Genomic DNA, 25,370 nt, shown 5'->3' with positions numbered 1-25,370 from the left:
AAAGAGGGGTTGGTGAGGTGGTGGTGCAGAAGGGAAAACCCACACACACAGAATTTTATTAGACATTGGACTTATTATGAACTTTTTAGTAAGTTCTTTTTCCCTTTCCCTTTACAATTAAAGACATTGTACAGTAACTGCACATTGTTTAGTCCTATTTGTACAATTTCTCCTTGTATTTATTGTCACCAGGCATCTGGTAACACAAAATTCACAAGGAATCAGAAAGGACAGGCGCCTTACTCCATACCTTCTTTTGGACTCCATCTTAAAATCTGTCTCAGCAGTTGGTGGCACTTATACTTCGTTCTTGTACTTTGTCTTCTGTTTTCCAAACTTTTTGTTTGTTTGTTTATTTGTTTTGTGTGTGGCATGTGTGATTACAGAGATGTCCTGGAGACATCACTCATGTCACCAGAGCCAATATTGAATAACGGGGAGCGGATTTATCTGTGAGTTAATAAGTTTGCACTCTATCTGCATGCCAAGGGAAAGAGAAATTACTTGTTACAAACAGAAGCTGATGAGAAGCTGGAAGTAAAACCTGCGTCCAAAGCACACAGAAGTGAATATTTTGCATCAGGACTCACATCTGGAAAAGCGTTTTCTGCATATGAGAAAAACCATCCTCTTCCTGCTAGTACTTTTCAATTTTTTTTAGGAAAAACTTAATTGTTACAGATGTCAGTGGTGAATAAAGCGAAGGAAAGGGGTTTTGAAAGGTCTGAGGAATACTGTTGAGTGTGCTTGAAAGATTGTCTCCTGCTCTTGGTGTTTCACCATTGGCCTTAATGAAAAGATAATATATATTATCCTCCTAAAGACCATGTAGTGGGCGCTAGTCCTCTGCTGCCAGATAATACAAAGGTAACATGTCAGGATCAAGGGCCTATGAAGCTCATTTGATTAAAATACATGCACATAAAGCAGAAGGCATTCCAAAATCCACAAGTAAAAATGAAGAATATTTATCAATAACTTAGAAACTACCTCAGTTTTCAGGTATTGCATGTCATCCTGTATCATATGCAAATTCTCCAAAAACTAAGCATGGGAAATGGTAATTAATGATGGACCATACTTATGTTTCTTTATAACACTGTAACAGGGCTGCAACATCCCATTGTTCAGCACAGCAAATATTTTGTTATTTCATTCTTGCATCTTGACCCTGACTACATTGTGGTAGCTGGTATGATTATTTTATTTGTCATCACTGAAACATATAATCACTGATTATGTGTTTGAGCCAGTAATTATTACATAGAATAGAGCTCTTTTAGTGGTGAAAGACAATGTTCATACAAAATATCTGAGTTGTGGAAAATTTGTGCACTGAATTCAAGTTCACTGAGGAGCAAAAAAATTCCATGCCAAATCCAGAAACTTAAGGTTAAGTAACTAGCTGTTTTATATACTATTATTAATGTAGTGACTTAAGATTGAGCTTAGGGTTGTCTTTTATCAAGGATTTTGGTGCATGTGACGCTGTACAACATAGTAAGTGCTTAGAATTTTCCCTAACATGTTACAGGTTAAAAAAATGGAATTCCCATGGAATAAAAGCTTCATCTTCTGCAGTACTGGGCGGTGGTGGGGAAAGCAAGTGACATGTTGTCAGGAAACACTGGTTGTATGGACAGGAGATTCTATTACTGTGTCCCAGTAAAGAGCCATTTCTGCATCTCTCTATAAAAGCAAGGCAGTGTTTGATGCCCCACTCCTCTTGATCACATGCTCATTCCCCAGTACTCACCTGTGTTTTCCCCAACCATCTGGCAGTATAACACCCCCCCCCCCCCCGAGATTTTCCAAATGCTAACACGAGGAAATGAATCTATGCTTTACATCTCTGATTACAACCTAACAAAATGAAGGTTTTGCTATCCATAAACTACTGAACAAAGCTATAGATCAAGTGGTTGCTGAGTATACTCACTACATTTAGAGAAATACTGGACAACTTCTAAGGGGACCTTATGGCATGTCATGGCACTACTGGTACCTGTCTAAGCAGATACTTTTAAATGACTGAGTCCAACTTCTCAGCCCCTTTCTCCAGGGCACAATATTCCAAAGCACAGAGGATTTGGACTTGTCTTACAGGCAGTTTGTAAAATTTCAGTAGTAACCAAACATTTGATGAGCTGTCTGGGGTACACCCGCTTGGTATTTTTGCAGATAATGGTGAGCTCACTCTGACTACCAACTAAATTGAACAGAATTTGTGAGTAGTACAGCACTAAGCCCAAACCAGTGGGTGGTATCTCTTCTCAGCAGACATTAACTCAAGAGATAGAATCAATGTACTCGTATTCTACACACCATTTGGGTAACTCAAGCATGGGCCAACAAGCTGACATCTGCTCATAAATCCCAGACAAAAGTTAAAAATTCAAAAGGGCAAGGGATGAATTAAGTAGAGAGAATTTTGAGGCGGTATGTTTAAGTGACAATTGTCAACCAAAAAAGCACCTACAGTGGAAGAACTGAGAATAAAGCCTTTAAAAAAAGATCTGTGGATCACAAACTGAATAACAACATACCACTGTAAAAATGAGCACATGTATGCAAAAAGTATGTATCTAAGAAGCAATTTTTCCTTTCTCTCAGTACTCTGAACAATTTGAGCAGTAAGCTGGAGCCATAGATGTTTAGATGAATTGGAAGCAGACTATAGGGGAGTTAGAATGTGACTTACATTATCTAGGAAACATGAAAGGCTAATTGAATGGGGACCATTAAGCATGAAAAGAAAGAAAGAAAGGAGGCAGCACACAATAACAACCATCATCTGTAAAATGCTGTTTCCAGTAGAAGGGAATCAGGTTACACAACTGGAAGAACTTATTAAAAATAAAGATAGAAAAGTCCTGGTCTGCCTGCAGGTCACAGAGACTTCATTCTAGGAGCTTTTTAATAACTGGTTAGCCAAATATTTTTCAGCAATGATATCAAGATAACTGATCTTGCCTAGGCAGTAGAGGATGGACTACGTGTCACCTCAAGGTCATCTTGAGCTCTGTGATTTTATGGAGGGTAGATAGAACAAGTCTGCAAAATACATCTCTGGCTAAATGTAGCCTCTCAAAAGATTTAACTGGAAAAGGATCACTTGTTCACTTAGGCAAACGTGCCTTGGAAAATCCCTACAACCACCTGCAATGTTCACACAACATATTAGGAAAAAAGCAGAATTAATTCAAGAAAATGCTTAAAATGGGAAATTTCTTTAAATAGTATGATTCTGAAAAATGACAAAGGTATAACTACCATACTACAGCTTCAAAGGCAGGCAAACTTCATCAGAAACTTCCTGCAACAAATTATTCATTCACTCTCAAATAAACACAGAATTAAAAATCAAAACAGAAAGAGAATTTAAGCTTACTGCTACACCATTTTTTCCAAGCTTTCCTTGATCTCCTTGTTCTCCCTGTTAAATGTAGAAAACAGATGAAGTAGTACATTAGAAAAGTAATTTCTTCCATACGTGTATATCAAAGTGCTCTATATTCCTAGGAACCTCTTTATTTTCTAAGTTACATCTGCCAATTAAAACTTTAAAAGCTAAAATTAAGCAACCAATAAAAAATTAATTTTGCCAGTGGTTAATTTTGATTTTGTAAAATCAAGTCCTAATCTATTCAGGACTTGCCCACAAAAATGTAAACTATGTATTAAGTGCTCACTAAATACATTAAGTCAGCAAATACTATAAATGAACTTCTTACTTTTTATTTATGTCTTCCTTTCAGCAAATTACCTTCACTATTTCACAACTGCTTCAAAGGTAAATGTTGCCGGTGCACATTATTGATAACTGCAATTTTGCTACGAAATATTAGGAAAATTGGCATTTGAATAAGCTTCTCCTCCTCCCCCCAAAATCTTGAAACTGTCATTCAGTATTAGATTAATTCTGTTCTTTTTAATAATGCTGCAAGTTATGTTATATAACTGGAACATTTTTCTGTGTATTTTACATGTGAAAGCTGGGTGTATATTCACTATTAATTATCTGGCTATGATTATGATCTCAGTTATTTAATAGCTGACAAGCAATTATCTGTATACTGTTTACACAGATTGCAGCTCAGCACTGAGAAATTCTGCTGCCACAAGCTCCTCTTTCAAACTGCAACACTTCATCTCATCCTCACTCACAACCCCAAAATCCTGTCAGTGTAAGAACTGCCCTGAGCCCCTTGCTGCCCCCAGGTACCCTCATATCCCCAGGCAGTTAGATTTCATTTTAGCAGGTGCACTCTTTGTTCACATAGCCCTGTCTCCTAGAGCTGCACAATTTCCTTCTTTTCCAAAATGGGATCTTGCAAGAAAGCAGAATCACCAGTATGATATACACTGATACTATATGGAAACATGTACTCATATCCTTTCACTGGCATGTCACTGTATATGGCAGTGTATAACTGTAAACAGTTGACTCTCCAAATATATTCTACTTCATTCATAAAACCATCATTTACCTTTAAACCTTCTGGTCCAGGATCACCTATATACCCTTTCTCTCCTGGCTTTCCCTAAAATAAGGATTAGAATAAAATATTGTAAATATTTTATTTTTAAAAAAGATAATTTCATCCCAATTTCTGTATTTATCAAAATATGGGTACTTAAAAATATACATTTTAGTAATATTTAATACCAAAGTTTGAAGTAAGTGTATTTGGAAATCTACATCTGAAAATACACTGTTGAATATTATGTTGAATACTAGAACAGTAAACAGAATCTGTATTAAGTTTTACAGCAATTAACCCTGAGGAAAAACTATCACAGTCCAAGATTGAAATGCATCTCAATTTCACTTTGAAAAAACATTAGGGAGACAAGAAAAAAGACAAGGCCATGTTCTCCCCTGCTAATTCCAGTAGCATAGGGAGTCACACTAACAGAATTTGACATTCAGACCTCAGGGACTGGTGTCACAACTGTCCTTCTTTAACCAGACGAAATCAGCTCCAATATCCTTTCCTCTTTATTCAGAAAACTGATGATTAATTTAAGCCTCATCTCTCTCCACTAGCATTTTGCTGCTGATAGTTCTCGTTGCTATGATACTGCATTAATAACATATTGTTAGCTGGAAGAAATACAGTAACATCAATCAGAGCAGGAGGTCACAAAGTGACCAAATCTTTGAAGCATTTTATAACATTCATCCCTCCCTCTGTTGTCACTCCTACAGACCCACACAGACATACAAACCAGAATGCTTTCCCTCTTAATTTTCAACTACATGTTTATAATGTAATTATGTCTCCCTTTCAGGAGGTTGTTTTCCCTCCAGGTGTACTTTACTTCCTCTAAAACATCAAGAATAGCCTAACCCTTTGGTTATCTGGACAGCACAGCCCTGTCTAGACAAGCTTTCCTCATCTGCTCTGAGGATAAGGCCCTAGTCCAGAAGTACAGGTCTAATGGACTGGATCAGGCTCTTGAGCAAGTTCCTAATGAGGTCACTGAAGGCTGACAACTGGAGAAAGAAAATGAATTCAACATTTTAATGATTCAGTATCAAAAAGGTGCAGATTTCTGCTAAAAGGAAATTATCAGCTGTTGTTCCGTCAAACTGAGTAATTGCAATCACCAGAGCCTCTAATGAGCTTTCCGTTCCACATCAGCTGTCCTGAGACAAGAGCAACCAAAGCAACAGGTAATAAACAGGTTTCTTAAAAAAAGAAGGCATTTTTTCATTTGGCTCTTTTGCTTCCGCTGCTCTGTGTCTGTCTTTCAGAGCACGATGTGCGTGTTAGTTTCTGGGCATCTGAGAAATTCTCCATATGGCTTAAAATCATATTATTTTAGCAGGTTCCATGACTTCTCTTATTAATCCCGTTCTACATCTCTCATTCTCTCTGCCTACCTGAGTGATTTCATTTTGCCCAGCAAGTTCCAGCAAATAAAACCACTTTAGGAACATATTTTTGTTTTTTGCCACTGGATTAAAACATGGCACATGCAGGAATGCAGGGTAAAAAGACCACAAAGAGAAGAGACCCAAACAAAGCAAGTCATGTCTTTCCACAAGGCTTAACAAAGAACGAGTGATGGGCTTCTGCAGGTTACTACATGTTGTTTAACTACTTTACTCTAAAGAACCTTAGGGTCTTTCTAGACAGCAAGACTATAACAAAAATATTTCAAGTGAAATTCATTGAAAGAAAACTAGTGGCCACTATTAACTACCTCGATAACTTTAGTCCTATGAGAACTGAATCAGAGTTACAATTTGTAAAGATTTCTTGGCTCATTTCCCATTTATGTACTAGCTATGAAGAACACACAACAGATGGAAGTTGATTAGAAAATGGAACAAGTGGGTTTAACTGGTAAAGTAATTCAAAACACACAGATTTGGCTTTAAACAGAAATACAATACATTTATATATGGAGGAAAACCCACTGACAGAAGGTTAAACTAGGGATAGCTGCTTTTCTGCTTGCAAACTCCTGAGAAAATTACTCTTCCAAGGCAGGGTAATCCCAAAGGAAATGTCTATTTCCTAAAATATTAGCTGAAAGTTCTAGCCTTCCCTTTTCAGGAAACAGCAACCACCTGTTCTTCCTTTCCCCTCACAATGGGTAGGTACAGGTGTGTATATATTAATATAAATATCTCTCACAATAGCTCTATTTCCATCCTTCCATAAGCTCATCACAAGGAAGGCACTTTCAGAAAAATACTGCACTGGAGGAGTGGGGCAGATTTGATAGCATTTTCCACCATCTTCAGGAGAAACCGCTCATCTGATGACTATATGAATTCCAGCTTTTCTTTAACGTGTAGCTCAGAAAGGAATCAACTCACAACAGTTCCTTTTTATCACAGAATCAGAGAATATGCAGAGTTGGAAGGGACCCACAAGGATCATTGAGTCCAACCCTTAGCCCAGCACAGGACCATCCCCAAGAGTCCCATTATGTGCCCCAGAGGATCATCCAAACACTGCTTGAGCTCTGTCAGTCTTGGTGCTGTGACCACTGCCCTGGAAGGCCTGTTCCGTGCCCAACCACCCTCTGGGGGAAGAAATTTCTTCTCATTTCTAACCTAAACCTCCCCTGAGACAACTTCAGGTCCTGTCACTGGTCACCATAGAGAAGAGATCAGTGTCTGCCCTTCTTCTTCCTCTCATGAGAAAGTTGCAGACTTCTACTCAGGTCTCCGTTCAGGTTCTGGTTTAAAACAATCTTGACTCTTTTAAAGTAATTTTCTGCTCCAGCAATGAAGATACCAAAAAACCTAATAAAATGCACCAATGCTTGCAGTGACTGAGCTGAGCTACACTGAAAGCTAGTGTTAATATTTGGATAGCCTTTGAGAGAGAAAGTTAATTGGGAAGAAACGGAATAAACACAGCCACTTCTTTAATGTGGCATCCACTGTATTTTTGAAGGATAAATAAACAAATACTAAAAAAAAAAAAAAATCAGCTTTTTTTTTTATGTAGAAGGATTAATTTAAGAGAATGTAAGTATTTGACTTTGGAATAGAATGGGTGGGAAGGTTTGGGAAGGAATGAATTAAATCTCAAATTATGTCATCAGATTAAGTTCGAAAACCTCTTCTAAAGTTCAAACAGACTGAGCGCTGTGGAACTGATATATTATATATCCTGAGTAAGCAGGAGAGCATCCTCAATTTTGTCTCCAGTTGTTTAAGACACATGGGAATTCTTTTTCAAGCTGGGACCTGAGAACCAGGGTGCAAGTTCATATTCACTTTCTGTTCATCATCCACTGCAGAGAATGATCTATTTTGATGGTAGCATTGGTCAGGTGGGTGCCAGAGGTTTTTGGTCTTTTGCATGTTTCTTAAAGCAAATGCTAGAAACAAGGGCAGGGGAAGAGAGGAAAATGAGGTGAAAATTTATGCTTGTCTGCTTGGTGCATGCCTAAACCTGAACTGGGGGCTGAATACTTTGACCTGAAAAGTGCACAGTAGAAGAGATGAGGATTCCAGAAGCTCTAGAAACCTGCTCCATTACTGCTGTGGGAGCGAAGTAGCAAGGACAACCAGAGATGGGAGCAGAGTTCAGAGCAGCAGCCAACAAGTTGGCCTGGAGCTGTGAAACAGCTGGAGACAACAGAAGCTGAAGAATCCAGGCAAAAGCAGATGGGCCCCCGGATGAGGAGGAAAAACAGGCAGGCCTGCCCATCAAGCAAAATTCCCTTTTCCCCTACCTCTCATTTCAGGAGGGGATTTTAGCCAGCAAGCTACTAAACAACGTCTGGAGACAGCAACCCTGGGGCCCACCTCAGATCCACATACTCATCTCTCAACAATTTGCTATGAGAGAGAGAAACCAGAGAGCCATAAGACATGCCAAAGGTGTGCACATCTCCCATTGAGAGAAATAAAAACAAAAATAATTTAGGTCAAAGTGACCTAAAATAGATTAAAAACATTTCAGTTTGCTAGGTTACACAGAAGATTTTCCTCTTGGGTCACTTTGACATGAGCTGTTGGTGGCCTGTGCATGCCCAATGACGTATGGGATGTGAGAGTAGGTGTCTTACTGCCCATGAGTCACCCACTACAACATATTCTTTTCCAATTGCCACAGCACAACATTGGGTTGCTGTCCAGCCATGAAGCCCTGCCCAAGGAGGAGACTCCAAGTATGATGTAGCCAAAACAAAAATTTGAGGCTCTCAGCAGAAGCTCAGACAGATTCAACTGAATATTGAATTAAGTTACAGAGTGTTTTGAAATTCTGTTTAATTTTTTGCATGTTTTCCTCATCTGAAAAACAAGGAGACTTTTTTGGGAAGGTTTTGTGTTTGGATTTTTCACTTGTTTGTTTTGGTTGGGGTTTGTTTGTTCATTTTAACACCTAATCTATGTGACAAAAAAATGTTTTAATATTATTTCCAACATAAAGCAAATACCCAGCTTTGACAAGCTAACGAACAAGAAAAATTACATAGGTATATATTCACTTTAAAAGCAGGAAACAGTGCAAAAGACTTTCTCAAGTTCATGCAAGAAATGGAAGTCAACCAGAATGAAGACCAAGCCAGTGATAACCACATATAAGCAAATCAAGAAAAGGCAGAAGATAAAATTGCATTCAATAAACTTAGTGACACTCCTGTAATCCCTAGTGCAGGCCAGTATTCATTTTAGCTTAGAATGTTTCTAAAAATAAGCTTCAAGGTCACTAAATTGCTCACAGACACTAGTTTATTTTTATAAGTAACAAAGAAATCGGATGTTAGTTTTAAACTTTTATCTTTTAAAACATGTCAGCATAAACAGGATTGTGACGTTCCAGCTTTCATTTTTTCACTAACTATCTACCAGGTTTCTGGTAGACTTCTTAAAGCATACCTCCTTTTTATTTCTCCCTGTGAGTCGGGTGGGTTGTTCTTCTTCCCCAATTTAAACATTTTGATATATCAACTGGTTCAGTCCCTAGGAATTACATGGTGGTTTCATCTGTCTTAGAGGAGCACCATAAGCAGTTTGTTATTTATCTCCTCCTTTTCAAAGCAGTTTGTTATTTATCTCCTCCTTTTCAAAAATTTTATTTTGAGGCACAATTTTTTGGATGGAAAACCACTTCTCATTTTATCACAGTCACTTCTCACAGTAAATTTACATTTTAAAGCAATCTTCCTACTAAAAAAACCCCTGCCTCTAACAAAATTACTTATACTTACTCTTGGGCCAACTCCTCCCATAGGTCCAGCTGGTCCTACTTCTCCCTAAAAGAAATCAGGACTTCAATGATCTTGATGTCAAGTCTAATTTTAAAAAAAGAAACTCTGCAGATAACTGTTTGTATTTATTTTATCATCTTAAATTTACTTCATATGTGTTTGTGTGAGTTCAAGTCTGATAGAAACAACAAGAAGGGTTGTGAAACTGTAGGTATACCTACCATGATAGCAATATTTTCACAATTTTGAGCAGGTAGAGACTCAGCAATGATGGGTCAACCTCTGTCTGCCCTGCAGTTACTCTATTGTACCAACATTTGACACTAATGACTATAAAAGCAGTGGGAACATTCCTGCTTTTGTCTTCTGTGTTGCTATGGCATTTTTCCAAGGTTTAACCCCTATCTTTTCTCAAGGATGGAGGGGGGGCTGGGGATCAGGCTTGTCAGGTGTGTAAGAGAAGAAATGAGACACTGCCTGTGCTGTGCAGTGCACTGATACAGATAAGAACAATGTGGAACTGCAGTGTTAACTCTTCAGGGTTCACTCATTACATAGTTAAAGCATGAAGTTAGAATCAATTGTGGTCCACTGCTCCTCCTCAATATGGGAGATTTTCTCCAAGTTTTGGAGGAAGTGGTACACAACTTTTTCAATTACAAGCAACAGGAAACAGGAATTAAGAAATTCTACCTGTTTCCTGGCTTCTAACTAAACAGATCATTTTGTCACTGTTAGCTTTTACTCACTCAATACCTGTCATGGAAGCCCATAATTTAGGTATTTACAAGTCTAGAGATCTATCCCAGAATCACTAATTAAATAATTTCTAGTGTTATTTTTAGCCTATGAGACCTAAACTTTTATTTTTATGATGACAAATTAAGAATACTCAATGAATCTATAAGATGAAGAGCTACCTTTCTCCTCCTTCAGTTAATAGGGGTCTAACTGTTTACTTAAGTGTATCTAGGACACTATAGTTAAATTGATATACGCTTTCTATTTCCATACTATGCCTCCCCCCCACCATCTCCCCAGTTTAACTAAAAGAACCACATCAAACTCTGGACATGTACTACCTGTGATACCACTGAAATAACTAAAATAAACCCCATAATGGATGGACAGCCCCATAAAGCTGCTAAAACCTCTTTGTAACACTTGCCAAAATACGAAAGTAACTTCAAATTTTGCATGACAACACCATACACACCTAGCTATTGTTGCCTAACCCTCTTACCTCTCCTAACTTTTTCTTTGAAACATAATCTCTTGACTAGATAACATTTTGATCTTACCTCAACTCCTTTGGGGCCCTGTGGCCCTGGAGGCCCTCGGTCACCCAGAAGTCCCTAAACATCGAAACAAACACAGTGAACAGACAATCACACTGGTCTAGTTTCTCTCCTCTTATAAACCTGGACAAAAATGAAAAACTGAAGAAGCAGGTTTCATTTCTTACCACTGTTCATAGCATTTCCCTTAGAAAGCCAGGAGAAGATGAAGAAGAATTTTAATATCTGCCGGAAAACTTCTACCACATAGATTAGCTGAAGCAGTTTTCCTTTGATGTTGTGAGAAGGAAGAAAATATCTGAACTCACAAAAGAACAATTCCTCTCTTTTTAAAGAGTTAAAGCATGCCATCATATTAAGTTTAAAGCATCATCAATGTACAAATCTTTGATTTAGGTAGTCTTTAGAATAACATGTGGTGACAACATTGTAATGGAAAGAAACTACAAAATGAATTTAAACTACTAGCTTGTCCAGAACTACATGTGATTTTCAGGCCTTACATTTCTGTTATGATTATAATCAGCTTCTCAGAGATAAAGCACCTTATCCTATGCTAACTCTCATGGCTGCTCACACCAACATTTTCAAAACTTTGTTAAAATGACTTCGCAGCTAGCAGCGTGTCAAAAATCTTGGGAAAGTTCCAAGTGTAAGCCTTATTAATTGCATACTAATGAAGATGAAGTCTAGACAGAAGGTGCAGTAACAATGTACTCAGCATGCAAAGCAAAATGGAAGAGAAAAATGGAACAGGACACCTCAAGGTTCTGGTTTTCCTCAAAGAACAGATGAGATTGGGAAGGACTGGGGTGGACTGCTGTTTCACATACCACCACAAAAGTGACAGGAGGGCTTTCAGTAGCACTACATAAATAAAAATCTTATATAGTCAGTCATGAAATTTTTTCATTGACAGAACTGTTGTTTTATTCTAACAGCAAAGCTCTTTAGGAGATACAGTTTTCAGTACAATGTAATTGCACAGTGGAAATGGTAGCAACACTGCTACTGTACACACCCTTCCACTTAACTGGATCCAGAAAAAGGTCCCAGACTGTGAACTGAATATTAAGACTAAAAGAAATTTCCATCTCCTCTTTGAGGTTTCAGGCAACAAACAGAAAAATGAAGGTAGACATTCCACATTTGCCAAAGTGTTTGGAAAAAAACAGGGGAGTCAGCAAATGGGGTATATCCTGTATTTCACATATATAAATTCCCAGCAGACCATCCCTTTCAGAAGAGGTGAAACTACTAATAGCCACTTCTATTAAATGTGTTACACAAACAAACATAAGTGAACAGAGGAAGGAAGCTCTCAACTACTTCTATGGCACAACACACACCACTGGAAAAACTACAGTGGTAGTCAGCATATTCTGACCATCTTTTCCTCTCACTTTTCTCAGAGAGCAAGAATAACATAGGAAACAAACCAAGTTATTTCAGAGCTTCTTAAAAACATTCTTATTCCTTTTCTTTAAAAAGTGTGTGTTGTTTATTATTTTTTTAATAAGTAGTGGATCAAGATCAAACACCTTCTAAAATACTGTTTTCCAAGCTGAATAATGTTCTGTAGACCAAATTACATAATAAATCCTTTGAACACTGATTTAGAGAGGTCAGATATGCTGATTACTGCACTAATTTTGGGAAAATTTACAATCCAGAACTTCTACTGCCATTTAGAGACAGCTGATCACACTCAACAGAGTTTAAACTTCCCACCAAGAGGCTGAATTTGTCCCACACCAACTGCTAAAAAATAAACCCTGCCCTGCTTTCTTGGCTTTTAAAATGGGTATTGCTTCTGTGGAAACATAAACAAAAACATGAGGAAAATAGCAGCACAGTGAGAACAGTTCTCTAAAAATAAAAGCTGGAGGAAATCTTTTAGAACTTCAATCAACTTAAGACAGCTGGGAATCCCAAAAGCCAAACAATTCCAAAGTTATGCAGCCCTTCTCCCTCAGTACAAGGAGCAGTATAAGAGTTTTTCCAGTTTGGTAATCTTTCTTTTCAAATGTAAGCCATCAGTTCTCCCTGATTAGGACAGGCTGTCAAAGCTTTTTGCCTCTAACACCAAATGTGCTGGAGAACATTGGATCTTGTTCAGCTATGTAATGTCTGTATCGAAGGAACATGGAGCCTTAAACTTTGTAGGCTACCTTTTAGTACCTTTATTTCTAACTCTGTGAAAAGGCAACAAATCAGTAATGTATGTATTAGCCATCAACAAAACTCTAACAAAAACCCCTTGCATATAATGTGCAATAATACAATCCTGGTGAAGAAACTGGGCAGCAGGGATTAGATCTCAGTTACATCATTCGATTATCACTTTGGATGATTAAATCTGAACTGCAGTTCAAGAACTGTTGTATTTCTCTTCTCCTATTTCCCCTAGACAGTCTTTTTATTTAAGTGCTCTGGTAACTCAAACATAGAAGCAACTGTAATGATCAGACAAACTCATTCACATAAGGCTGCTAACGTTATATATACACACATACAAACAAGTTAGCAAAGCAATAAATCAGAACTCAAAAAAACAGATTATTTGAGATGTTCTCAAGAATGATCCCCTTTGGCATGGAGGCATTCTTACAATCTTCCAGGAACAAGCAAGACAATATCTTCAAACTATTTACTGCTCCCAATCCTACGTTTTCTTGAGCAGTCTGCCACAGAATTTCACAACTCCGTTGATGGAAAACATTGCAATTTCCATGTCTGTTTATTCATGGACAACCTTATGTTTTGTTCTTGGACAATTGATATCGTTGGTCTTGGACAGTTTTGTCTCATCAGTTTCTGCCTTCTGGTTTACTTAAAGCTCAAAAAAGCCCTTCATTTTGGTACAATGAATAAACTGCCTCTCAGAATACAAGCATGTAAGTGTTCTTTTCTTCATCTAGTCTCACTTGATTGAGTCCTGGAATACAAATGCCCAGAACTGTACTACTTAGATAAAACCTTCTCATACTTTGTGCATTAATAAGACACCTTGCCTCATGTGTTCTAGAATTTCACTTAATTTCTAACTGCTTTATTGTGCTTTTATTTCAGAGAGATTTGGCAATGTCTTTGGTCTAAGTTTATAGTAGGATTTATTGTTTTAGTCCTTGCATGAACCAATTTGAAACAACAGAAGTGGAACAAATTAGCAAAAAGTGCAGGTTTTTAGATCATCCAAAGACACTCAGCTTTGTTTCATACAGAAATTTCATTCCATCATATTTATGACTGTTTATCACAGAAAATACAACATAAGATTTAGTCCCAAGGCTGGTAAGTGAGGAATTTCATCAGTACTTGCCTTTCAACAACAAGTAGTCAGTCTTTAGATATTATTCAGCTATCTTCCTCTAGGTTAATTTCTGACCCACCTGCACTTTTTGTATTAGTCTCTACAGCTTCCATTAAAAAAAAAAATCCATGTGTTTTTATCCAAAGCTTTATTAAAACTCTATACATGTGAATTATTGCCTAAGCTGGGTCTAAAATATTGGTCTACTAAAGAGCAGAAGCTAAATTATTCTGGTACAGTCATTTTTTATATCTATTATTATATCTTGGTACAGTCATTTTTTATATCTATTATTATATCCATAATTTAATCCAGCATGTGAATTTTACCCGTTTTTCATATCTTCAGCTACTACTTCTTTCAAAAACTGTTAAAAGCAGTTTGTATTACTCTGGTGGGACAAGTTATACAAAGGTCTGCGTGCATTTGGCATGCATTTTATTTAAACACTAGTGAAACATATACTACTTTCTAGCTACATAGGATTTTCTCACACTTATCTTGCCATTACATGCTTGCACCCAACACAGTAAGTACTCTCATGACTGTCTGGACAGCATTAAACATTCAAATAGCTTCCTCATAAAATACCTGAGGCAAAGTACCTGTATTCTGACAGTAAGATTATCTTCTCATAATGCCAGTGTCCACCTCTCATAACCTTTTCCTCAGAGATTTACACTGTTTCCTGTTATTTTGAATAGGTTTTCATATAATCTTACCTTAGGACCTTCAGGGCCATTTAATCCAGGTACACCAATATCTCCTGGAAACCCCTAAAGAAATCATACAGACAAATGATTTGCAGAGTAGGAATGTTTCCAATGTACTTGTTTTGATTCTGTTGATTCACTTAGCAAACCTGAATCACGGAAACAAGAAATAAATTTGTTCTACCATCCCAAAAATGTCAAAATTAATTAAGTTTCCTTGAAAGGACTTGGATACGTGACAGATTTTAGGCAGCTTTCCTTAAACTCAATTTAGCAGATGTCAGCATAGATTTAATTTCTCTAAGCATAAGACCTTTTATCCACTAAGCAATGTTTGAAATTAAACTATTACACTAGTTTGGATGGACAACACCACCAAGCAGCCAGCACCAGGTCCTGCACTTATGAATTCAACTATTTTTTAAAAAAAGTTTAGAGTGCAGCTGAAGCCCTTTAATCCTTGGCCACACGTTAAGGACGAGATCGCTGCAAGATTAAGAAAAGGGTAGGAAGCCTTTTGCCTCCAAATCAGCAGGTGATAATCTAGGTCTGGTTGGCACTAAGCGAAGGTCACCAGCATGTAGCATTATTCAGAATAGGCCTTTGTGAAATAGCATGTGGTATAGGTCAAGCTGTTGTAAAGAAAAAGTAAATATGCACAGAAAATGAATCCACTAAAATTATCACTGCAAAACATCTGGCCAGTAGGCATTGAGTGGGACACCATGAGGATGTCTCTGTATCAGAGGAATTCAGTGCTACAACCAGATTGCTTTATTAGGAATAAGTGTATTAAGGGAAAAAAATGCTGCAGCTAACCCTTGTAAAATACTGTAGAGAATTAAGTTTCATAAATATCCAGAGAAGATACCTAATCTTTATATTTGTAGAATAAAATAAAGCATTGGTAATTGACCCTTTAGTTAGCACAGTCACTTGCCAAAATAGTATTTGATTTTGGTTTTTTAAATAAGCTATTAAATATCTTTAAATCTTGACTATCTGAAAACAGCAAGACTGCCACTTCCTCTGACCAAATATTTATTACTACATCTATGCACAAACATGGTTTAACAGTAGAAAAAACAAGTTTCCTTCTTCCCTAAGAGAAAATCATTACAGATCAAAACTTATAAACATCCCTATTTGTATGCATACTTTTTTCAATAATGGAAATGAAAGCATGATACACGTTCAGAACAATGTAAAGAACACCTGATAGAGAACTTCCAGCATAAAATTCTCTCTGGCACTGTAATGCAGGCTAATATATGTCATCACTAAAACTTCCAGAGTCACATTCTAGGTTTTCTGAGCAAGAAAGATATAAAAAAAAAAATTGTCTCGCTAGGCAGGTAATAGTTAACCATACTCTATTCTTCAAAAACAGCTGAGCTTCAAATACAGGTAAACATTTCTACTGATTATTCATAATTAGCTGACATTAATCACCAAAAACTTACTAGAAAGGTAAAGATAAATCATATCAGAGCAAGAAATGTAAAAGCAAATATTACTTTATCCTCAACTATTATCTGTTCGCTTTCTATAACCTGGTCTTGACAGGATACATTGAGACTTAAAAGTAAGGATTTAGATGGGATGCAAATATTTTGAGTCACATTTATATATTAAATAAAAAATAAATTTATAAATCAAAATATGAACCAGAATTAAGATTTATTTTTTAAAAATCAGGTTTAGTACTTGAATGCTAATGAGTATTAAAAGCAAACCACTAAAGAGTAAGAACCCTCTGAGTTTCTGAGTAAGTAGAACAATGCTAACACTCAACATTTCACAAAACATCATAGTGGTTTCATTTCCTTTGCCATAAAGCAGCAATTACTAGTAGAGCTGTGCAACAATCTCAACATGCCTCTAGGTGGCACAGAGTATATTATTTTCATGTGACCAAGGCATTGAGACTGATACCTAAAGCACTCGCACCACCCTAAATTTCTATATAGCTCGGAAGAGGAGGTGTTGGGGTTTTTTTAAATCCTGTTATCTACTGGATACACTGTTATCTACTGGAATACACTGAAGAATCAGGTCAATTCTTTAGAAGTCTCCAACTCATCCTTTCTTAAGCTTAAATTTGCTTATTTACAGACACCAAATAGTTACCAAGGGGTGGGTTGTTTTGTGCGTCTGTAAATCTTTAAGTTTCTAATATGTGAACGAGTGCAAAATGCTGACACAGAGACAGCTTCCCTCATGGTTACAAATATTCTAGAAAACAATACGTTAAGAAAAACGTTAATTTACAAAGATTCTTATGCTTTTATAAGGGAATACATCTACTTTATTGATTTATTTATTTGTATAAATTTTTCTAGAAGGAATTCAGTAAGGACCATGAAACGTAAGTGTTGACAAGTATTATCACAGAACAATAATGGTATTTGGAAACCTTTCCATGTCAGGCAAAGTCTTAGGATGCAAGAAGGCTACTGGCCTGAGAGCGTCGACACTAGCAATGCATTAAAAAATTTAAAATCCTCACCATTATCTTTTCTGTGAAGCTGGATTAAGACTTTTCTTCTCGAGTACAATCATGGAGAGAATGCAGATGCTATGACAGTATTAGAACACTGTTTCCAAAATGTTCTCACATTAATAATCCATGAAATAAGTGTAATAATCCAGGACACAAACAGCCACTTACGACAATTCCAGAAAAAGAATGAACCAGAAAGAAGTTCTTAAAACACCTCAGCAGTGGCACTTGCCATTCAGATTCCTAGTGGTGAAGTGGTACACATTTCTATCACCACCTAAATTTGCCAGGAGTTATTCAGCAGCCAGCTCCAAGTGAAGCTACTCCAGATTAAAAATTCATTATTCTTTCCTAAGCGAAAGGCAGGAGATTAATGTACAGTTTCCAGCTGCAACATAGTTTTCAGCAGAGACTATTCAAAACAAAACATCACTCGATATTATGACTTCTGCTAAGGAAATGCGAAGTGTAGATTCTTAACGTCCTGTCAGCCAGAAGTCTGGCAGCTCACAGTACACAAATTATTTTCAAAATATTGCTGCACATGTGGCCTTTTGCCAGCAAAGCACTTTAGAGTTCACTGTATTTAATCAAAATAGAAATGACATCAGAAAAATCTAAAGTAACAGCTATCTCAACACAGATGTGCTTTAACCTCGCTGTGAGTGTTGCTTTTCATACAGAACATTTAAATACAAAATTAACATATTTATTGCTCTCATTTATCTGTATAATGTTTCATTAACAAAAAAATGTAGAGATGATCAGGTTGTTACTATGTTAGTTCATGTCTCAGTTCCTCAGAGATAATCACTCTGAAGAAAATGCAAAAGGAGGGTCACATGAACAAGCACTGTTCAACATTAAAAAAGTTAAGGTAAATTGAATATTTCTGAAAAATTAATATATATTCATTGAAAAAAAGAACCCAAGGCATGTACTTATATCAAGTAACTTTGGGAAAGAACCAGCTAAATATTCTGTGCAAAAGCAAGTAGAAAGTATAAGCAATTCTACATTAAGAACAGCTCTTCAGATGTATGCCAGAACATGCAATTAATTCAGCTATTAGGTTGTCTTTATTCCTATATTTCCTTCCAAGTTACATTGCATTTCCTGCAAGTTACTTGATGCAATACTGAAACAGAACAACTATGTTATCACTAATCTCATGGCATTGTTTGCACAAACTCAAAAAATCATGTGATAAGATAAAACACACATTAAAAATAAAGTTTTCTTCTTAAATGAACAACTCAAAACAGCCAGTGATTCACTTTAAAAATGTGTCTTTTTAACTGTTTACTGTTATTTGAATGTATCCTTCTCTTTTGTAATGATATTGCCTTGAGCGTGAAACATACCAGCTGAATCCCACATGAGCACCTTCCTGAAGGAATAACCCAATGACCTTCAATCAAAATACTGCACAGATGAAAAAAGTTCAATTGAAGATAATGAGTAATGCTCTCTCTGCTCCAGATGAAACCTATTTATAACACTCAGAGCACATCTGAAGAAAACCATCACCCTTATTTTGGGGGGATAATTAAATGTGATTCTTAGAGCAAAATTTAACTATAAAATATTCTGAATACATGTGGAAGCCAGTTAAAAATGTGTCTAATTTCATTCCCATTAACAATAAGCATTACATACTTCATTGTACACAGTAAACACAGGCATTGTGGGTTAAAATAGTCAGATCAGCACTTTCCAGTTGTCATACCAATAAAATAAAGCTCTATAGAAAGTTGATATTTTGGTGGTTCATCTTCGGATGCATGACAAAGCAGCAAAATGTGTAAACTGATGAAGAACATGCTCCATAAAGCGCTCGCTGAATATATCCGGTGGTTTGTGAGCAGCACGCATTCAGGCATGCGACAGACCCTGGCTCTACAGCAACATACCCAGAAGAGAATTTGGCTCAACACTGCAAGACTTCTGCACTGAAAAAAAACCACACTTGGCAGCCAACCCTTGTACAGCCGCCCAGAGAGCGAGCACGAAACCTCTGTCCTTCCCTCTGCTCTCTCCTGCCCATCAGCACTGCAGTTCTCAAACAGACCCTGGCTATGGGTAGGTGGCTTATTTCAACTCTGATCCAGTTACCGAGATGGCAGAGGAAAGAATTAAGAAGCAATTCACTGCTGAGCTTCACTTCACAAAAACCTGTGAGGATGATTGTAGCCTGCCAGCCCTGCTCCCCACTGTTGTGTGCAGAGATACCATAGACTTCAGCTGCTAGAGTGCCAGATTTACAGCAGTTTGCAGGGGAAGAAAATCAGGGATATAACTGCTTATTCTTCACACTGAAACTGAAATACTGTAATTTGTAATTGGAAAGACCAAAGGATCCCCAGTTTCTTACTTCACATGTACCCAAAACCAGTTTGACCACAGGGACAGGCCACACTTATAAACTCCAGTGTCTTAAGTGTTGGACAAAAAGGGAGAGAAATAGTTGGAAGTAGGATCTGACAGGTTCCTCCTGCTCATAGCAACACCCAATGAATCCCAATGCAGCCATTTTTTTTTTAAATAAAACATTTCCTAGGAAGCATAGGGTATGGATTGCCATGTCCATACCAAAGTCAAAGTACACCTCTTGTAATACACTAATTCATCACATTCTTCTATTTACAGAAACATCAAGGGAATAGGTAGCACAGGATGTAATGTCTGTTTTCTACATGGGGTCACAGAAAGTCTGACCATTCAGATAATATATATGAGCAAGGAAAGAAGCCCTTTTTGACCAGATAGCTGTCTGTTTTTAAAAGAACAGACATGATCAGATATGTGACAGCAGGCTTTTCTTGTAGAAAAATCTACCCCATTTGCTCATACTTCATATATTCAGTTGTGTCTAAACAGCTTCTGGCAATGACAACTAGCTTATTTTTATAAGACAAAGTAACAGGGAGAGCAAGATACAATCTTCAGTTTTAGCTGCTTATTTTGAATTCCTTTTATTATAGAACTTCTAGTATTTTCAATTTGTCAAAAATCCCAGTATGCTACTACCCTGCATCCCTTCTATTTCTGTTATTTTGTCACATGGTGACCATGTTTTTATGAAGTAAAAGGTGGCAAAACTTCTTTTGCTTTATTTGGACCCGTCTGGCAGGATTGAAGTTAAGCAAAACACTGCTTTGTTTTTTTTAAACCTGACATTTCACAGATAATTATCAAAAAAACCCCCAAACAAACAAAATAACCCAAAACCTAGACACTCAAGTTTTCATTATCTAGCATAATGAACTTTATTTGCCTTCTAACAATGAAGTAATTCTGCACTCTTGAGCAAAAGGAAATGCTGAGCTTTTCAGACAGAAAATTTCCCATCCATATCTGCCCCGAGGGTACTAGCCCAGAACGATGATCTTTTCCCCAGACACAAAGGAATATGTCTGTGTTGGAATAAGGATCTGCGAAGGACTACCAGAATAGGCATCAGAGTCAGCAGGACACCAGCTTCAAGACCAGCAATTTGGTATTAACCTGCCACAGGTGTCCCTTGCTGAAAGCTGTACAAAGAGAAGAGATGATGCAAGGACCTCTTCTGCTAATAATGAAGAGGCTCGCAAAACCTAAAATCCTGAGCCACAGAGGGATGCAGCTACGGACTGTGGACAACATGCACAGGCTCTGTGTCTTCTGCACACCCATTGACTAAAACAGACAGGCTTATTCTGTTATTGTGTTGCTACAATGCATTTAACCAGCGAGTTTCCCTCTTCTTCAATAAAGAAGGCAGGAATACAGAGACTTGGTTTCAGGAGATATGCTCAAACATGTAAAGCCAGAAAAACAATAATTTCAAACATAAATCTCTCAGACATACCAAAAAAAAAAAAAAAAAAGGGAAGCTCCCAAACAAATAAACAAACCCCACCCCAATACAAACAAAACCTAAAAAACACTCATTGCAGAGAGCTGGTTAAAAAAGAAGAAATTGCAATTTGTGCCTTCATCTCTCCAGCAAATACATGTGTATACATATGTCTTTCTGATACATATCACAGTATTTTTCCTTAATATAGGAAAATAAATGTCAAAAAGAATAAAAATAGAACAATTTGGAGACTGACAGTTTCTGTATAGACTTCCATAGCTCTGCAGAGTTCTTAGGAAACTTCACTGCTAGATTCAACTGCTTGGCAATGCTTCCCATGTAACTGGTGTTTATTCTTCATGGTCCTTGCAAACAAAGCTATTTTGTAAGAGATAAATATGTAACCAGGCCTGGAAAATCCCATTTGTAAACATGCTGTGGAATTTATGAATAGAAGTGTGCCTGAGAAATCACATGAGCCTCATTCAAGGTGTAATCCACAGCAATAGGATTCAAAAGAGAGCAAATCCCAATCACATAGACAAATGAGGAACTAATTTGTATTCAAAGCTCCGTATATTGACATTTTACATCAGAAAAATTATGAGGTGGAATTTTTTGTACTTTATGGAGGAGAATGAATTAATCAATTATGACTGAATAAAAAGTTTTTTTATATTCAACTATGAAAACATTCTTTTATGAAGCAAACCCATTTACCTCTGATTTTTGTAATTTAGAACTAAATTACATTCAATTTACCTCTATCAAGCAATTTCTTACCTCAGGTCCCTGAGGACCCAGTGGTCCATGGGGTCCAGGGTCTCCAATTTTCCCCTTGAAAAAAATCCAAACAATTAAGATTTTTGATTATAATTTATTTTAAAAACATTTATTAACAAGAAAGCCCACAGACGTGTTGAGATGACTTTTTTACTAAATAGGAAATTTTATAACTGCCTCTCTTTGAATTCAATTAAGACTAGTTCTTCATATCTCTTCGAAGTCACCAAAAATAAAAAATCAAATTAGTTTTAGACAAAGAAAATTGGGAGTTTTGAGACAGTACAAATAGTCACAAAAAACACTTGAAACATATAGTTGTTTTCACAATAAAACCTACATCTTATTTAAAAGTCCAGGAAGTAACTGTTACAGATATTGGTTTACATACTTCCCTATATATTCTAAGCATCCAATCATAGCCAAAGAAATGGCAGTTTTGTGATTAATAACAGTAAAATTAGGTCTTTTCCACATGTTATAGTGAGTCCATTATATACAAATACTGACACATCTAAAAATGGGCCAGATTATTTCTCTAAGTTATATCTGTTCTTGCCAGGCCATACCTAGATGTTCCTTGAGCAAAATTAAAGTCTGACCTGGAAAATATTTTTTAATTTTCAGCATAAACAATTTTATTGTAAATTTATTCTACAAAATTAAAATTATATTACTTGCAGGACTGACTTCTCAAAGCTTAATTTAACATAAATCACAAAGTTGGTCACATTCAGTATCTGCTTAAAATCCACTACTGTTCAGACAAAGAAAGTATTTTTTATTGAGTTTAAGGGCCTATGACATTCATGGGGTCTAAGTGGCTTGACTGCACATACGAAAATTGACACTGGAGTATTGTCAGCTTTTAATTATGCACTAAAAAGATAGAGAGATTAGTGCTAAAAACAGGTGAGAAAAAAAGTCAAATAACCCTGTGCAGCATGCCTTTTCTGTCTCAACATTTACAAACCCAGCAGAAGTGGCAGCACTGCACAGATGCCTTTAAAGTTGCTAAAAATCAATACATACTGGAATTCATGACTACTCCCAACCCTGTGAGAATTGGCTGTTATTCGTAAGATTTCACACACTCTCTCCAAATCCAGCTAGTCCAAATGCTCATCTTGGCAGTTCCCAAAGCTCTCAGTGGATTTGCTTCAAATATTACCAACATGTCTATTCCCTCACAAAGTGACTGTCACAGAATACCTAACATCCTAAGAACTTCTCTATTAAAATTCGACACATGGACTGACCTCTGTAAAAAAGCCTTATATCTTAAGATCTGACTCACTCACTAACACCAATCACTAGAAATAAAAGCATCTTAGACCTTATTCTTAGTGTATTTTGAATTAGGTTGCTTCTAGAGGATTACATGTAGTATGAACCTTATCACACAAAAGTATCAAATAGAACAACATACAGTGATATATTAAGAGCAAAATTTGGTGTGTAAACTTACTGGGGGTCCTGGTTTTCCTCTGATCCCTGGGGGTCCTGGTAAACCAAGAGCACCCTGAAAAAAAAAAAAAGCTATTATATATACATGAAAATGAATTGTTAAGTTTGAAGCAATAGATTGCTGTATTTTGCCACCTGAAACAGACTTCAAAATAATTCCGTAGGATGAGAAATATCTTCTAACACTGAACTTTCATCAAAAGAGTTCTCACAGGATGTGCTATTTCAGTGACTTCTGATGTACTAGCCAAACAGGAAAGAAGATCCTTATTTATCTCAGTTTCATGACACGAAGGAGCATGTCCGACCCTGTGCTGCCGCTAACCACACCAGGCCCAGGTGAGCTGCAGATGAACCTCAAGGTTCAAGGGAAAAATATCTTTTACAACAGTTTCTTAGCAAGATTCAGATCATACCATAATTCTTTTCTTGCTTGATGTATCTCTAAACACAGAGTTACCAGAATTCTATCTGTGCCCTTTACTTGTCTTTGTTCACATGTTCAATAACTAGGTTTTAATGAGCACAGCATTTCTGAAAAATATGTTAATTCGGTGATATCCAATAACTTTTACTACTGCATTCTACTTTTATGCAACTGACCTGTTGCATTTTAAGAGATTCAGAAGACTGATGAAGTTGATGAAATTGGGTAATTTCGTGAAAGAATGCGATTATAAGTTACCTTATCTCCTGGGTACCCCTGGTCTCCTGGCTCTCCTGCAAGGCCATGTTCACCCTAAACAACATATAATTTTATACAGACATATGTATGTGGCTTAAAATGGGGTAGTTTTCAGAATTAGAGAATGAGAAATTTTAAATACTAAATATTAAATTGATCTAAAGCAGGTCTTTCACAATGCAAAATATTGCACTGAAAAAACCCCTCCAGGAAACCCTGTAGACTTGGATATTGTTATGTCCAGTAGTAAGTGTTCTCTCCAGAAATAAAATATCAGATCATGAGACCTAAGTAATTTTAAAAAATAAAAGTCAGAAGAGAAAAGAAATCAAAAGGGAAAAGGGAAGGTTTTGCTAAGTACATTGTGCTTAATATTTAGAGAAGGGAGTCTGAAAGAACTATACATCTCTAAGATAATGAAAATATTTAAATCACCTTATCACCTTTCATTCCAGGCTGTCCCACACTCCCTGGGAAACCCTGTTAAAATAAAGAAGACATAAATCCCATGTTCAAATATAATTTGGAAAGCAGCATAGGCACCTGGCTGTGGGATCATTTAACACCATACCGTGGGCCCTGGAATTCCTGATGGTCCGCTCGGTCCTGCTGGCCCAATGCCTCCCTATCAAACAGAAAGAAAGGTGACTGCATTAAACATTTGATAAAATGCAATAACTTACAGACTGTAACAGAATGTGGCATTTTCTGCACCACAGAGAGAAACCAAAATCTTTTTCAGGCTAACTGCTTGGGGAAAAAAGGTATCCATATCTACAGTTCCCAACAACATCAGCAGAAACCCAAGAAACCAAACTTGCATCTTCTCCTGTAGATTATAAATTCAAGAGGAGATCACAGTGCATTAGGCAATGCAGAATAAGGAAGCTTTCTTTTGTACTGCAGCTGCACATTCTGAGGCCATTCTTGCTGTCCTTAAGGTTAGATGAGAACACTTCTCTGTAGGCATTGAATTTGGTTAAAGAAATTACTCTATGATGAGTAGGGCCATAAAAAATGGCCTTTTATGGTCCTTTTACTAGGATTTCTCATCTATCAGTGACTTCTACAAGTTAA

The 25,370-nt window shown here is 36.9% G+C and overlaps 1 protein-coding gene across 1 annotated transcript in view; it reads right to left on the bottom strand.

The window, feature by feature from the left end:
* Positions 1 to 25,370, bottom strand: part of COL24A1 (collagen type XXIV alpha 1 chain) — a 123,827-nt gene that overhangs the window by 53,610 nt on the left and 44,847 nt on the right. The window contains exons 15-24 of the mRNA XM_029959727.1: positions 24,865 to 24,918; positions 24,729 to 24,773; positions 24,294 to 24,347; positions 23,610 to 23,663; positions 22,142 to 22,195; positions 15,024 to 15,077; positions 10,992 to 11,045; positions 9,691 to 9,735; positions 4,491 to 4,544; positions 3,392 to 3,436 (exon numbers count right to left, since the gene is read on the bottom strand). Coding sequence (XP_029815587.1) covers positions 3,392 to 3,436; positions 4,491 to 4,544; positions 9,691 to 9,735; positions 10,992 to 11,045; positions 15,024 to 15,077; positions 22,142 to 22,195; positions 23,610 to 23,663; positions 24,294 to 24,347; positions 24,729 to 24,773; positions 24,865 to 24,918 — 513 coding nt within the window. The remainder of the gene's footprint in view (positions 1 to 3,391; positions 3,437 to 4,490; positions 4,545 to 9,690; positions 9,736 to 10,991; positions 11,046 to 15,023; positions 15,078 to 22,141; positions 22,196 to 23,609; positions 23,664 to 24,293; positions 24,348 to 24,728; positions 24,774 to 24,864; positions 24,919 to 25,370) is intronic.

Source organism: Manacus vitellinus, unplaced genomic scaffold (genome assembly GCF_001715985.3).
Source record: "Manacus vitellinus isolate BGI_N305 unplaced genomic scaffold, ASM171598v3 scaffold_21_pilon, whole genome shotgun sequence".
Lineage (NCBI taxonomy): Eukaryota > Metazoa > Chordata > Aves > Passeriformes > Pipridae > Manacus > Manacus vitellinus.
The sequence above is the reverse complement of the archived record's forward strand: the minus strand, read 5'-3'. Positions and strand labels throughout refer to the sequence as shown.